Genomic DNA, 15953 nt, shown 5'->3' with positions numbered 1-15953 from the left:
GTTCAGCCCAAGCCTGAAGCAGCCCATGTCCACGCCCCCGGGGCTCCGCTCAAAACACATTTCCCACCCCTCCCCCACCCCTGCCGCCTCATTGCCTGCAGCAGCAGGACATTCCAAGTGCTTTTATAGAGAAACACCGTGCCAAGTACGGTGGAGCTGTTGTGGGCCAGGCCTCAGGGGCTCAGGCTGCAGGTGGTGTCTGTCCTGCATGCGGCCCCAAGCCACGCTGACCTCTCGGCCTGTCTGCACAGCCCTGCATGCTGCGCTGCTCACCGCATCGGTGCAGATTCCAGCCAGTACGAAGTCATTGCTCTTGTCTTGTCTTCTCTTGCAGAGTCTCCCTCCCTTTATAAAATGTCAACCAGAGGGGGCCCTTCTTCCCTCTCAGCCTTCTCTTTAGCTAGCCACCCCCACCCCCACCCCCCCATCTCATCGCAGCGCATGTTTGTGACCTTTGGTAGTCATTTACAGTGCCACACGGAACCCTGTATTTTGCACACGGCAAACATTGTTTAGCTTTATTTATGGTATTTGATGCTGTAAATGAAAAATAAATATGGTTCTTTATAAAGCTCATTGTTTCCTCTCTTCTTTGCCGTGGAAGCTGCTCCAACCTCAAACACGGGGCTGGTTTAGGGGGATCCGTCTTCCCTAAACCGCTGGCGGGACCTGCATCTGTGGTGACACGGGACTCTCTGGGGCTGCGCTGGGCACTCTCAAAGGAAATATTACCCAGGGGTAATATTTGGAAAATGTCACCAATGCTCCTGGGCCAGGCTTTGGGGTCTCTTTCTTGAAAGCTCATGGTACTTTTCTGTGCAGATGCTGGGCACAGCTGGGTGAGGGTCGGTGTCACATCAGCCGTTGGAAACAGACTGTCTTAACAGCTCTTCGCGCCCCTGTCCCCCCATCCAAACCATGGACCAGTAGGAGAGCTTTCCTTAGGAAACTTTCTCTAAGTGAGGCTCCTATGTGACAAAGGTCACCCTTGCAAGTCTTATGCTGGCCCAGCTGAGTGAGAGGTGAGAGGTAAGGAGGAAGGAGCAGACACTGGTTTCAGAACAGCAGCGAACACGGCAAGTATGCTTATCCAGATGGAGAGCCGTTTTGTGATCCCAAGAGACCTCCCCTGTCCCCAGAGGCTCAGGTCCCTCAGTGTCTTAGGCTGCAAAGCTCTGCCTGCAGATCCATTCCGAGGACAGAACCCGTGGCAGGCTCTGACCCAATTCCAGGCTGGCCTCCCCATACGGGAAGGATTCAGAGTCTCACTTGGCTAGTCTGGACCGCGCCAAGGAAGTCTGGTCCTCAGCCTCCTGAGGTTGGGATGCCAGCCGTCACCAGGCTGGACGTAGCTGGGCTTCTGACGCTGGTATGAGCCTCCGCCGAAGGGGCATTTCTGGGGCTCTGGGCCTCTGAGCTCAGCTGCTGGCTCCTGGAACTGCCTTCTGCGCTGCCCAGGGTTATGTACTCTTACCCAGGTGAGATATTCTTTCTTTTCCATAGAAGAAAGGGTGTCAGGGACTCAGGTCAGGAGCTAGGGTGGGCAAGTGACTCATTCCTTTATGTATTCATCCATGCAAGTATTTGTTGAACGCGCACCATACCCTAGACATATTCTAGGTCCTAGGGAGGCGATAGTGAGCCACACAAAGTCCCTGCCCCTCCCTATATCATGGATTATATGTATCTCGGTCTCATGCACTAGATTTGATTTGTTTTATTTGTACATACACTCACTTGTTTACTTAACCAACATTTACTGAGTATCTACGGTGTGCTGGAAATATCACAAGGGGTGAGGTAGACAAAAGTCCTCATTCTCATGGAACTTTACAGTTTTGACTTTTTTTTTTTTTTAACTTAAAGTGGGGTTAAAGCAACATTTTCCAAAGTGTGTCAAGGGAACACTAGTTCCAAGAGGGGCTTTGTGAATCAGGAGCTCCATAGTCACACAGTTTGAGAAATGGTTTATAGCAGTCATGCTGGTCCTCCCAAACCTTGGAGATCCATGAGACTTACTAACATGGTAAAGTGTCTGAGGGGTCCTCCAGTAAAGAAGCTTAATTAACTTTGTTGAAGTGGGCTTTCCCATACCTATTTGAAATGAGTTTTTGTTTGTCTGGGATAGGTTTTTTGTTTTGCATGATACATTCTACATACATGTTGGGTAGAATATTCTTAATCCAGAAACACTGGATTAAAGACTTAAAATTTTAAAAAGGTAAAATAATAGAATTAAATGTTAGAATCAAGAATTGATTAGATCGTGGAGTGATAACTTTCTAAGCTTTATTTTGTTTTTTTTTTAATTTTTAATATTAATCTATGAGAGAGAGAGAGACAGATTGTGAGCGGGGGAGGAACAGAGAGAGGGAGACACAGAACCCGAAGCAGGCTCCAGGCTCTGAGCTGTCAGCACAGATCCTGACATGGGGCTCGAACTCAAAACTGCGAGATCATGACCTGAGCCAAAGTCAGACGCCCAACTGACTGAGCCACCCAGGTACCCCTTAAATTTTAGGTTTTTTTTTTCTTTTTAATTTTTTAATGGTGACTTTCTAAGCTTTAGAACCTTGAGAAACACGACACAAATTTGACCATAAACATTTTAAAAACTTAACAGTAAAAATGGAAATATTTAATAGTCAGACTGAGGGAAAATGTGAATTAGGTGCTATAATGAAGGAGTTCATTGCTGTGGCATTTAAAAAGTTCATGCAAAGGAGGTGTTCCCAAGTACCTTGCACAGTGTAGGTGATCAGTTAATATTTGTTGGTAAAAGACCGATGATAAATGTGCAAAGGCCATGAATAGACAATTCTCACTCCAGGAAACTTAAAAGGTAAATGCTAAAAAAGAAAGAGCAAGCATTTATAAAAATTACATTCAAAGGAATGTAAATTATCTCGTTCCCACTGAAATACTAAAGAAGAAAGTGGTGTAGATTGTAAGCAAAAAAAATAGTCTTGGGTAAAAAGTAAACGAGGACCATCTTTTCTAGAAAGCAATATGGCAACAATTATTAAGATCCATAAAAGAACTCTGACCTTTTGGCGCAGTAATCCTACCCCAGGGAATTTATCCTAAAGAAATGATCCAGCCAAAGAAACCAATCTCCCCGTAACCTGAATATTAAGTAGAGCAAGTGGGTCAGGCAGAGTGGGTGGGCTGTTCTCCTTTATTTCTGTGAACTCATTCACTTTTACAGCTTTTTCTTTAATCCCTTAAATAAGTAGAAGTGACTGCTGCTTTTACTGCTCCAGGGCCAGCTGTTATTGATTGAGCGTTTCCTCCCTGCTGGGCTTGGGGCCAAGCAGCTCATGGGCAGTCCCTCATTAGCTCTTCACCTCCTTGTGGCCACCTTGAAGGTAACCTTGACATTAAAGGAGCTCTCTGATGCTAGGCAGGTGAGCTAGAGCAACATCTTCAACTGTGAAGGAACAGAGAGTCACCAGGCCCCGGCCAGGAATTAGATGCTGCTCTCAGGGGAGCCTTGGCCCTTGGGGAGGTCCTGGAGCTGGTCAAAGACCCAGCCTTGACTCCAGCGCTTTGTATGGACTAGTGGTATTGGGCAAGCCCCTCCTGTGAACTGATGCCCCTGGCTTAGGGTTTTGTGGCGTAGAATCGGTGAACATGCCCAACAGGGCTCTCAGGCAGCAAGAACTCTCTGGCTGAGCTCTAGATAAGCACCTTCCTGGTTTTGTGCAGCAGGGAAGGCCCGAGACTTCCCAAGGAAGTCAAGAGACTTTCTTGAGCATTCTGTATCAGCTGGAGCTCAGAGTGTGCCGGACGGGGCATCTTTAGGTTGGAGATTCAACAGAGGTCTCCATTCACACTGGGCAGCACCCTCTATTTTTCTCCAGTGTTCTGATCTCCCAGCCTTCTTGAAGGCAACTGGTCACCTCCCTCAGACAACGCAGCCTCTGCTCTGGAGCCCCCTTCTTTCCCCTGCCACCTGGCAGCAAGACTGTGGTTTGGCTTAGTGAATTCCTGAGTCTCCGCAAAAAGGGAGCTGGGCTCTAGCCCTGCCTCTGGCTGCCTACTTGACATCTCTACTTAGATTCTACCAAGAGTCTCCAACCTAAATATCCACCTCCTGCTCATAATATTCCCCTGAACAGACTTGACCCTTGGCCTTCAGTCTCTGGGCACAGCAATTCCATCTTTCCCCTTGCTTAGCTCAAAGGCTTGGAATCATTCTTGATGGCTCTTTCACTTGGCCTCACATCCAGCCAGAATCTGTTCCCTTGTCGACATCCCCATGCTACCTCCCCAGCCTCAGCCACTGTTCTCTCTTCTGGAGTTACTGCAGTGGCCTCCAACACGGCCTCCTGGGTTCTACCTCGCTCTGCTCAACCTATTTTCAACACAATCCTAGAGTAAGCCTTCCAGAGCTTAGATCTGTCCTCTGCTCAGAACTTTCCAGCGGCTTCCCAGCTCACTCAGAGCAAAAACCAGTACGTGTAATGGACTCAGATGGCTCTGGATGGTCTGGCCCCTGTTTTCTGACCTACTCTACTCCTGCTCTCTCTCATATACTGTGTCTCAGCCACACTGGCCTCCTTGAACACCAGGCACGTTCTGTCTTAGAGCATTTGCACTGGCTGTTCCCTCTGCCCAGAACACCCTTCTTTAGTATCTGTACAGCTGACCCCACCCTTCATTTAGCTCTTTGTTCCCTTGTCTCCCTCCCAGGGAGGTCTCCCGTTAATACTGCAATCCATACCCCCAGCTGTCCTGATCCCCCCTACCCCACTTACTAGTCAGGTGTTCATAGAAATGATCACCCCTGACCATATCATGTAATTCACTTACTGATTCTGGTTATTGCTTATATATCCCTCCTTGCCAGAACATAAGCTCCTGGAGGGCAGAGATCTCTGTCTCTTTCGGGCACTCCTATAATTCCCACTGGTAGAACAGTGCTTGACGCATACTCGACCCTTGATAAGTTTTTGCAGAACAGATAAAAGCCCTACCTTCTGGGCTGGACCTCAGACCGCAGAGTCTGCTGCTGTCTTGGGCTTGAGAAGGTCTTGCTGGCATCGATTCATGGCTCAGAATGACATGTGACATTGTGTGTCCTGCTGTGTCCACAGAGCCTTTTGATTGGGAGAGGGGAGGTTCGACTTGCATTCTTGCCTTTCGGGGGGGGGGGGGTGATCTTCACACAGCATCTCTCGCAGAACTGGGTGACTGGTGGGAGCCAGTGTGAGTTTGGCAGCAGAAAGCGGCTCCAGCGAGATCCCCTTGGGTGTCAAGGCCCAGGCCACGGAGCCACACACATCGTCTCCCTCTCCTGGCATTCTGATACAGGAATCCAGGTGGCAGGTCTGAGACAAGAGGTGGGGTGGGGAAGGCTCTGCCTCTGCGCCTGGCATGTGGTTTGCTCAACGTGCCTTTGACCTCCTGAGTCGAGTCATCCTGCAAGTGTCTCTCATTGAGACCACAAGAGGGCAGGCAGCAGGGGGACCAAGGAAGAGGGGTAACCCCCCCTCACACACACCTCACCCAGACAAAGTAGCCAACTTCTCAATCTTGGGGGACCTAGCAGTGCCAGAAGATCAGTTCTCTCTCCTCCAATTCCCACCCGCATGAGGCCCAGCCAGGCCTGGCACGTCCCTGGGGCTGTGAGGACTTCATCCGGGCCTGGCAGCCATGCCTGCCATTCCCATCTGCCCTGAGGTGAGCTGTGGCACACTGGGATGGCCTGCCACCCGGTCAAGGGGCGTGTGCAGGACGGAAGGCCTGTGGGCCCCAAGGCTGTTTCCCTTCCTGCTTCCCTGGGCTGCTGTTAGGATTCCTACCCAGAAACTTAGAGTTCTCCACCCCCAACGTCATTCAGAGAAACTTGCATATAGGGTACTGGCTGTGCCCAAAGTTGGAGGCGCAGAGCTGGCCTGACACGGCACCCATCGTGGCGTGAGGAGGAAGAAGAAGAGAATGGAGGTCTGAGGACTAAGGCCCTAAATCTGCTGCTATTAGCAAAAGAAAAGGAGAAAAAGCCGGCTGTGTGGGGGCCCGCTGATCTGCTGGGAAGTTACCACGGGCCCCCTCCCCTCCTGGTCCTGATGGAGGAGACCCTGCTGCTCACACCAGGTTCCGGGTCTGTCCGTAGACGGCACTCCCCTGCTGTCTGACCTCGTGTGCAGGCAGAGGGCCCCACCGCAGGAGCAGGTCAGCTCTGGTGAGCTGTGAGGATGGAACCCACAGCTGGGGAGTCCTGAGCCCTCCCCCTAGCTGGCTTTTAGTTTACTCGGGCTGGCCTCTGCACAGAGGCTGCTCCCAAGGCCAGCCGGGGCCCTTTGAGTAGTGCTCCCCACCCTGGTTGAGGGCAGCAGAGCGTGGGCCTGTGAGTACACACGTCTGCGCACAAACAGGCTTAGACACTTGGCCTGGGGATACCTGGCCAGAGTACAGGAGGGCGGGACAGAAACGCCAGAGGCCCAGGGCTCACCATCAGTTTTGCCATTCCCTGAAGACCCTTGGGAACTGGCATTCCTGGGAGTCTACCCTGAGGTGTCACTCTCAGAAGCCTGGATGGCAGCTGTACCGTCTTTAGGCACCTGTGCCTTTATCCTTTAAGGGTACATGCACTGTGAGGGACCCTGGTACTGGCATAGACAACTGTGCCATCCCCTGGCAGTGAGTGGAGGGAATGCCTGACACAAGCCCCTTCCCAAGCCCCTCCCCCATCCTGCTGGGGGCTTGTCAGTGTCCCCTCAGTCGTCGCTGTCCACCTTACAAGATGGTGGGGAGACCGCTCTATGCTTAGTGTCCTGGACATTTGCCTGTTCGCTCTGAGACATCCTCCCCGCCCTTCCCCTGCTCTGCTCTGTAGTGAACAGGTGTAATCCCTGCAAACTACATTTCCCAGGCTCCCTGGCAACTGGCTTCCTGTTAGGCCTGACCATTGGGTGCACTAGTGGGAAGGTGGAGGGCGGGATGAAGGGAGAGGCCAGGGTATTTCTCCAATTCTCTGCATCCCGGGCAGTGACTGTGTCTTCCCCGTGGTACTTACTCCTGCCTGGCAGCCCTGGCCTTTGGACTCACCGTCTCCTCCCACCGCCCCGTCAGCAGGTGGCTTCCTGCTATTGCTCGTCTCTGGGTTGTCTCCCGATCTGCACTTGGCTTTCCGGCTCATCCGACACCATCGTCAATAGTTTCCTGTAGTAACTTTCCTCTGTTGAACTTTCTAGCTTGAGTTCTATTTTCCTGACTGGATCCTGATAAACTTAGTTTCGTTGCTCTTTTTAAACTTGGTTCTTCAGAGAGAACAGTGCGCAAGACAGCAGAGGGAGTCTTGCCAAGCCCCGAGCCAGAAGTAGCTCTGGCAGTTAGGAGCTGTGTGACTTTGGACAAAGAAGATAACGCCTGTGAGCCTCAGTTTCCTAATCTGTAAAATGGGCTTAATAACAATACACAGGAGAACGTGTTGCTTTGCTGTCTCCCTGGGTTCTGGGGGGAGCGTGGAAGGGTCTCTAGTCTTGGGGAGAAAACAGGAACAATTTCAGCAGCAGAACCAAGGGTCCTCACCCTGACACTGTAGCTGGGGTCTGGCCAGATAAAGGCCTTGGGACTTGGCTGCCGGGGGTGGTGTGTGAGGACAGACACAGCTTGGCTCCGCTGCTGGAGTGTCCTCTATCACCAGGCAGCAGGTGTCTGGCTAGAGCGCTGGGAGGAGACTGAAGTGCTCGGCTCTGAGCAGAGCTGCTTTCCTCCAAGAGGCCAGGCTCAGTTGCTCTGGGAGCTGCTGGATCATTCTCACCCCCACCCTCTGCACCTCCTTCCTTGGCAGCCCCCAGCCCCACCGGAGTCTTGGATTCTCCCTATGGAAATACATAACTTCAGGCAAAACGTACGACAAGTTGCAGACAGGCCTGGGGGAGGCAGCAGGTGAGCACAGCTGGACCCTCACCTGGGGCTGGCCACTGACACAGCCGTTGCGTGTCCCCGTGGTGACTGATCCAGCTGACCCCCTGGGGGGCCCTGGCTGAGTTCTTTTCTGGGTGCCACGTTCTTGCACTCATGCAGTGAAGGTGACAGCACCATCCTTGCAGGTCGTCAGGATGTTAGAGATGATGGATGTTGATAATGGCACTCAATAATAAGTTGGTGTTACTTTTGTTGTTGCCTTCCATTGCTGATGACTTCCATTGCTGGTACCAGGACGGCTCGAGCTAGGACTACTGGTATGTGCATGCAGATGGGTGTTGTCAGGGAATGAGAGAGGGGTCTAGAAGTAGAAGCTTGAGTGAAGCAGTTTCCTCCTGGGCATAGCACTGAACCCCAGAGACCCAGCTGGAGCCTTTGGCCCAGGCCTTGGAGGGCAGAAGGAGGGGAAGAGTATGTCCACCTTTGGGGCTTTTTACCTGGATAAGGTGGTAATAAGAGGAAGCTCCATCTTCCTTTTTTCAAAATCCTCACCTCCCAGTGCTCCCAGCCCCTCCACTGTTATCTGGACTCCGTGGTGAGAGATGCTAGCCCTGCTGTCCTGAGGGCTCATCAGTCAGCCATGTCCCCAGCCCTCTAGAAGCTCAGGGAGCTAGCCTAAGGCCTTATGCCATTCCATCCCTCAGCCCTGCTGGCCAGGCCAAAACTCTCTAGAAGGAGGAAGGAGAAAAGCAGACCCCCAGAGCGTTCCTTGTAGGTCTGGGCTAGTCCCCAAGGTGATGCTACCACAGCCTGGCACAGCTTGCCTCCACTGCCTGCAGATACCTGATCCCCCCCAGGCTGCTCTCAGCAACCTCACTCCCCTCTTTTCTGGCTGTGCATGCTCAGCCTTTCATTCTCCCCCAGGTTATCATAGCCCCTTTCCTAGTCTCCCTCTCCCCTCCTGTTGGGTCCTCCAGTCCGCCTTCCACTCAGTAATTAGAGCGATCTTTCTCTGAGGCCAGTCTGGTGATACCAGTCCTCAGCTTCCGACCCTTCAATGGTTGCTCTTGGAGTGACATCTACTCTTCACTTTGCCATTCAGGGCCCTTTCTGGTTCAGTGTCCATGCAGTCATTCCCACTGGCTTCTTTTATATACTCTCCTGCCCTCCAGCCAAACAGGGTTATTTTCTGTTCCCACGCAGATGGCAATGCTTTCCCACATGGCTTTTGTTCACAGACGTCCATCCCATGGAGCACCACCTCTCTCTTCTCTGATCAGAACCGACTTGTCCTTAACCCAGCAAAATGGTGCCTTAAACCCAGTGTTTATTGTACGGAAGTCCGATCTCCCTCCCCTTCCACCTTGTCCCGCCTTGCTCTCAGACCATCTACCTGGTAATGCAACTATGTATGAATATGCCTTATCTCCCCTGTGGGACAGGAAAAGAACCTTGAAGGCAGAGAGAGCATGGCTGATTGGTTTCCAAACCCCGAGCACAGGCCTGGATCAGAGGTGGCCAAGTAGCACCTGTTGACTATGTATAGCCAACCACAATATTTGTGGTTGTGGTTCTGGCTCTGGCACACGCACCTATACTCAGATAGAAACCAGGTAGACAGTCAGGTCTCTGCTACAGTCATTCTGTGTAACAAGACTTCCAAATCTTAAGGGCTTGTAGCATCCATTTTTCCTGCTCACAGGTCTGTGGGTTGGCTGAGTGGCTCTGCTTCAGGCTGCAGGTTTAAGGGTGGCCTGAGCTCCCATGGGATTGGCCGGGCCAGGCTCCAGGCTCGTTCCATGTGCCCACAGCCAGGGACCTAAGCCGAAGGGACAGTGACCATCTGGGACAAACTCTTCTCATGGCAAACTAGCAAGAATGTGAGTGGGCTAGCCAAACAGCAAGGCCATTTGAAGCCACTGCTCACGTCACATCTGCTCATTTGCACTGGCCAAAGCAAGTGTCCCAGCCAAGCCTCATGTCAGTTGGGCAGGGAAGCACACCTACCTGCCCTAGTAGGAAGGGCTGCAAAATCACAGGACAAAGCATGGCTCTATTGCGGGGAAGGGGAAAAAAACTGGGAACATACTCCAGCCCAAACTCCCAGAATAAAGGTCACGCACATTGGCGTCCATGGTTCTGTTCTGCTCACAGCTATGCAGACTAGTCCCTGTCCTCTGATGAAATACATGACCATGTGGTGGTGTGTTAACCTCTCTGTGCACCTGCTTTTTTTTTCAGCAGCAAAATGGGGATAATAATACTTGTCTTAGAGGGCTCTGTGAAGTTTAATAGACTTGATACATGTTAAACACTTAAATAGTTCTCCATAAAAGTCTCAGTAAAAGTAAGCTGCCTCTATTATTACTGCTGCTACGATACAGCCAAGCATCCAATTTCACCCCTACTCCCCCTGTGCCTCCCATCCACGGCCACACCTGTGCAGAGGTGTGCCCATGTGTGTGCACAGGCAAGCGTGCCCATATGCCAGGAGTGGCCAACTGACAACCCATTGACCGCATCTGCCTGCGCACGTGTTTTCACACGTGTTTTTGTTTGGCCTATATAGTATTTCAAAACATAAAAATAAAAAATGTGTTGAGTTATCCTCACAGATGGTAAACACAGTTATGGAGTGGCTAACCTCTCCCAGGTGGAGGCATGAAGAACCCAGCACTTAAGGGTTGGATGCAGCCTGGGAGGCAGTGAGAGAACGTGTCCCCAGAGCAGGGAGGGGTGAGGGCGGCAGCGGCTGCAGGAGGACCCCAAAGCCTTGTGAATTGGACTTAGCACTAAGGAGGGCATGGGGGACTTTGAAGCAGTTTGGGAAGTGGCAGAGGCATGGGCAGGATTACAGGGATTGAGAAGCTGGGTGATAGTAGGTGAACAAGTGGAGAAGTGAGTGTAGCCAATTCTCCCAAGATTGGCTGGAAAGGGAGAAGAGGAAGAAGAGTTGGCAAGGGGGGGGGCGGGCATGGGAATTGGGTTAAAAATAGTTTTCTTAAAATGGGAGAGGCTCCAGCACATGCAAATACTGATGGAAAAGGTCCAATTGAGACAGAAGTCTGGGACACAGGGAACAGAAGGTAATGACCGCTGGAGGGGGTGGGCGGGGAGGAAGCCAAGTGCAAGTGCGGTGTCAGCCTTAGAAGGGAGAGAGCACATCTGCCCCACTGAGACCAGAGAAGGGGTTGCCCAGCTAGTTCATGGCCAAGATGGAGCTGGGCCTCAGGCTGCCTGTTTTGGTCATTGGTTCACTGATCATTCAACAGGTATTCATCGAGCATCTACTCCTTACCAGGTACAATTCTAGCAAGAAACCAAACAGACAAAGATCACTGCCTATATTCTAGTCATGAGAGAGAGATAATAAAGCAAAATGAATGAGAAAGTTGTAGAGATCATTAGAAGGTGAGACGTGTTGCAAATAAAAATAAAGAGGAATGGAGAACGCTCAGGGCATGTTTGCAGTTAAAATAGGATGACAGGGTAGGCCTCATGGAGAAGGTGCCATCTGACCAAAGACTTGAGGCAGTGAGTGAGCAAGCCTTGCAGGAAGCTGTCCAGGGACAGCATCTCCTGGGAAGAGGCAAGATCGGTGCAAGGGGCCAAGATGGGGGGACATGGTCAGAGCAGAGACAGTGGGGCAGTAGTGGGAGGTGAGGTCACAGGGTCCACTGGAGGGTATTGAACAGGGGAACATGATCTTATATTTAACAGTGAGTTGGGTGGCTGTATTAAGAAAACTGAAGGGGGGTGCATGGTGAGAGGGAAAGTGGGGAGACCTGCAGAGGCTGTTTCTATAATCCAGGTAAGAGATAATGGTGGCTAGGGCCAGGGTGGTAGAAGAGGAGGTGGTGATGGGTGACTGGATTCCTGACATATTTTGAAGGTAGAGCCAACCGGATTCACTGATAGCTTGAGTGAAGAATGAAAGAACAAGAGACATCAAGGATGCCCCGAAAACATTTGACTTGAGCAGCTGGAAGGCCAAGGTTGCCATCTACCAAGATGGGGAGGGCTGTGGGGGAAAGCAGGACTGGGGAGCAGTGGGGATGAAGAGCTCCACTTGGACATGAGCTTGATGTGTCTGCTAGACATCTACATGGAGGTGCCAAGTAAGCAGTGGGATATATAAGTCTAGATTCAGGAGAAATGACTAGGCTGGAAATATAAATGGAGGTGTGAGTCATTGTTATCTGGGGTTATTTGAACCCAGGAGACCAGATGAGATTATCACTGGCATGAGTCTAGGTAAAAGAAGAGATTCAAAAACAGCCCTGGAGCCTTCCAGTATCCCCCAGGTCAGGGGGAAAAGGTGGAACTAGCACAGAAATAAGGAGAGAAGGAGACAGCCAGTGAGGGGAAGGGAACGAGGCTGTGCTATCCTGGAAGCTGAAAGGAGAGCTGCTTCTAGAAGGAGGGAATGATTTGCTGGGTCAAATGCTGCCAATATGTCAAGACAAGAATTAAGAAGTTGCCACTGGGATCAACAGCATGTTGGACACTGTGATTTTGACAATAGCAGTGCAGAGGCTGGTGGGCCTGAGGTGGGCCCTTCAAACATTTCAGGACCCTCCTGTGGGATTAAGTGAGATAGATATGTGCATTCATGCTCTATACACAAAGGTGTGCTCTAAATGCCGGGGCACCTGCTGGGCTAAGTGGTGGGAATCACACGATGGTACAGAGGACGAGAAAGTCAGTCTTGGAGTGTCCAAGTAGATGTAAGTCCTGCTGCCCTGCCTACCCCCTGCTCCCAGCAGGCTTCCCAAGCTTCTGGACAGGGGAGCAGGTACCCTGCAGGGCCTGTTTATTCACACCATCTCTCTAGACCCTCTTCTCCTCCCAGCAGATGAGCCAACCTCCCCCAAGAAGCCCAAGAGTGTTCTGGAGCCAGAGCCCAGTGATGTGGAAGGTGGAGCCATCTCTCTCCTGCCTTCTGAGTGGACCTCAGTGAGGATCAGCCCTGGGGAGGACGTAGTTGGACAAGACATGATGGCTGTGTGTGTGCTGGTCAACAGTGATGACAGCAGGTATGCTCAGGCTGCTGCAGGCTGGGGACAGAAGAGGGACTGGACAAGGAGGACAGCATTTAGAGGCTGGCCTTCTCTCCATTCACTGGCAGTGTGGCCTCTCTATACCTCTATGTGCTCATCCCTAAAATGGGGACAATCGTAACACCTGTCTCATGGACAGTTGTAAGAATCTAACAATTAATATATGGAAAGTGTATGGAACAATGCCTGGCACATCATAAACACTGTTAAGTGTTAGCAGTTGCTATTTTCTCAGAGAAGGGACAGGCTCTGGCCCCACTGTCTTCTCTCCAAAAGGCAATTGTCATGATGGCTGCATCACGGGGTGCCGAATGGGTGTCACTGTCACAGTAAAATGTAAGATGGCAATGCATGGTGATGGGGAGGCTAGGCTGGGGACTGGAAGAGGCATGAGAAGTGAATCTCTGCTGCCCTAGAGGAGTATTTCTCAGAATGCCATCCTTCCCACCAATACCAGAACCACACAGAGTGGTCGTTAGGAGTGCAGACTCCAGGCCTCCCCGGGATGCTGAATTCACTCAGGAGGTCAACCAGCAATATGTACTGATTGTTCGTTATGTTCTAGACTCCGAGGGCATAGCAGTCACCAACATAAGACAAAGGCCTTGCTCTCACAGGGCTTTCTTTCAAACTGGGTAGACAGCCAGCAAACAAGCAAATAGTTAACAGGAAAAATATCTCATATGTTCCTGCTAGAAGGATAAAATAAGAATGTATGATAGAAAGTGACTTGTCAGCTACTTTAGAATAGGTGGCCAGAAAAGGTCTCTTGTATCAGTTATCTATTCTCACAATCATGCTGAGTAACGAAACACTCCAAAGGTTGGGGTGTCAAACAACCACTATTTATTACACTTAGGATTTTGTGGGCTAGCAGGCTCAGCCCTGCAGTTCTTCTGGTCTCAGTGAGCTCCCTTGTGAATTTGGGCCAGCAGGGTCCCACTTGCTTCTGGAGCATGGCTAACTGTCAGCTGGGGTTCCAGGGAGCTGTTGGCCATGGGTCTTTCCTCCTCCAACAGGCAGCCCAAGCTTATTCACATTGTCCCATGAGAAAGCAGAATGTGCAAAGTCTCTTGAGGTCTTGGCTACCCCTATCACATTAGAATGGCCACAGCAAGTCACAAGGCCAGCCAGCATTCAAGGGGTAGGGAAATTGGCTCCACCATTATGGGAGGAGCTACAAAGGTCCATTGAAAAAGGGTGTGGATCCAGGAGGGGGATGATTGCAACTGTTTTTTGCCAACAATCTACCACAGCCTCCATGAGGAGGTGACATTCAAGCTGAGAATTGTTGACAAGAAGGGACCACCATGTGAAGACTGAGAGAAGTGGCATCCAAGCAGTGGGATGCTAGTACTTAGGCCTCTGGGTGAGTGTGGCCCAGTGTCTTCTGATGTGGCTGGCATACAATGAGGGGAAGGAGAGTACGATACCCGAAAGTAAGGCAGGAGTAAGGTTTAGTAAGACAGGGCACGGAGTTCAAATTTTATTCTAGGTCTAATTGAAAGCCATTAGGTAACTCTTAAGTCAGAAAGAGACATCTTATTTCCAATATCCAAAGATCAGCAGGCCTTGGTATGGAAAATGCATGGAGCAGAGATAGGTAGGAGCAGATGTAGGGAGGCCAGGTGGGAGCCTGTGGCTCCAGTAAGAGATGAGAAACTTGGGCCACAGTCAGGAGCAGAGGAGAAGATATGCTGATGGACTGAATGTGAAGGTGAGAGAGAGTTGAAGGGTGGCTCCCAGACTTTGATCTGAGGAACTGGATGAAAGGTGCCATTGTTTCTAGAGTAGCCTTGAGGAGGAGAAGATATCAGGGAAGATGCAGCTTTGTGGAGAAAAGAGTTCTATTTTGGACCTGGTCGGGGAGTGGGGGGGTTGAGATGTCTATCAGAAGTCTTCATGCAGATGTCAAGCAAGCAGGAGAACAGAGAAGTGTCTGGGAGGCAGGGCTGAAGACCATGATTTCGGGGCCAGTGGCATATGGAGCCTATGAAACCAAGGATGCCGACGAGTTACCTGTGGAGTAAGAATATCTTCTCACAGATAAAGAAGAGCTGAGCCTGGAGGAGAGCCCCAGGACATTTGAACAATCACTGGGCAAGCAGAGAAGGGGCTGGCAAAACCCACAGGAAGGAGAGAAACTAACGGAGGCTGCGTTGTGGAAGCTGAGAGGAGAAAGGAGAAGTTTCGAGAAGGAGGGGGTGGCTCACTGTTTCGGATGAGAATGGAGAATTGGCCTCTGGATTTTCCAACAAGAGGATCAGAAACCTGATTGGAGTAGATGTGGGAGGGATGTGAGGAGAGAAAATGGATACTGCAGTGTAGATAACTATTCATGAGGTCTGGTGTCTTCTGACTCTTGAAAGGGGGCCTAGGAAGATACATTTTAGTAAGTCCCACAGGTGATTGTGACACATGTCTGCATGAGAGCCACTGCCTTGGAGTGCCCTTGGTGATCACTGAGGTGAGAAGGAAGGTCCTGCCCCAGTTCTCACAGCCTTCTGGGCCTCAATTAGACTTGACCATGTCCATCGTAAGAGGCAGAAACCCAACTCAACCCAGCCTAATTAACAAAGCAAATACTCCGTTTCCTTTCACTGGGAAGTCCAAAGATAGTTCTCTCTCCAGGCAAGGTTGGAACCAGAAACTCAAACAACCACTCTCCACTGCTGCCCCTCTTACAGCGGATTTACAACCATCCCCAGAGAGGCTGTATCCACATGTGGAACTCTCAGCTGCTGAGGGCCTCAGCCCACATCCATCAGTCCGTGCCCGTGTACCAAGATCTCAAGGTAGACCTCCAATGGGTACGGTTCACTTTGCATTGCACCTGTGGGACTAATCAGTGAAGAGCACTGAGCTGCCATGACCGGCATGCTTGGGCACCAGGATGGATGGAGAGTCCACCAGGGTACACAGATGGAGAAGGGGCAGTGCCCCAATGGACACACACAGGCTGGACTTACATACATAGAGAATAAATACAAGTGGTCATTAAATTCACAGCCCTACAGG

General features: G+C 50.9%; 1 protein-coding gene across 11 annotated transcripts in view; it reads left to right on the top strand.

The window, feature by feature from the left end:
- MICAL2 (microtubule associated monooxygenase, calponin and LIM domain containing 2) overlaps positions 1-15953 on the top strand; it is a 221718-nt gene that overhangs the window by 142211 nt on the left and 63554 nt on the right. For 9 of the 11 annotated variants that reach the window (XM_078433221.2, XM_078433224.2, XM_078433225.2 and 6 more), the window contains one exon: positions 12731-12911. In XM_078433221.2, coding sequence (XP_078289347.2) covers positions 12731-12911 — 181 coding nt within the window. Of the gene's footprint in view, positions 1-334; positions 577-12730; positions 12912-15953 lie in introns of those variants that run through there. The other 2 variants (XR_009602230.3, XM_060606035.3) reach the window with 1 other exon arrangement.

This window comes from Panthera onca, chromosome D1 (assembly GCF_046562875.1).
Source record: "Panthera onca isolate mPanOnc1 chromosome D1, mPanOnc1 haplotype 2, whole genome shotgun sequence".
Lineage (NCBI taxonomy): Eukaryota > Metazoa > Chordata > Mammalia > Carnivora > Felidae > Panthera > Panthera onca.
The sequence above is the reverse complement of the archived record's forward strand: the minus strand, read 5'-3'. Positions and strand labels throughout refer to the sequence as shown.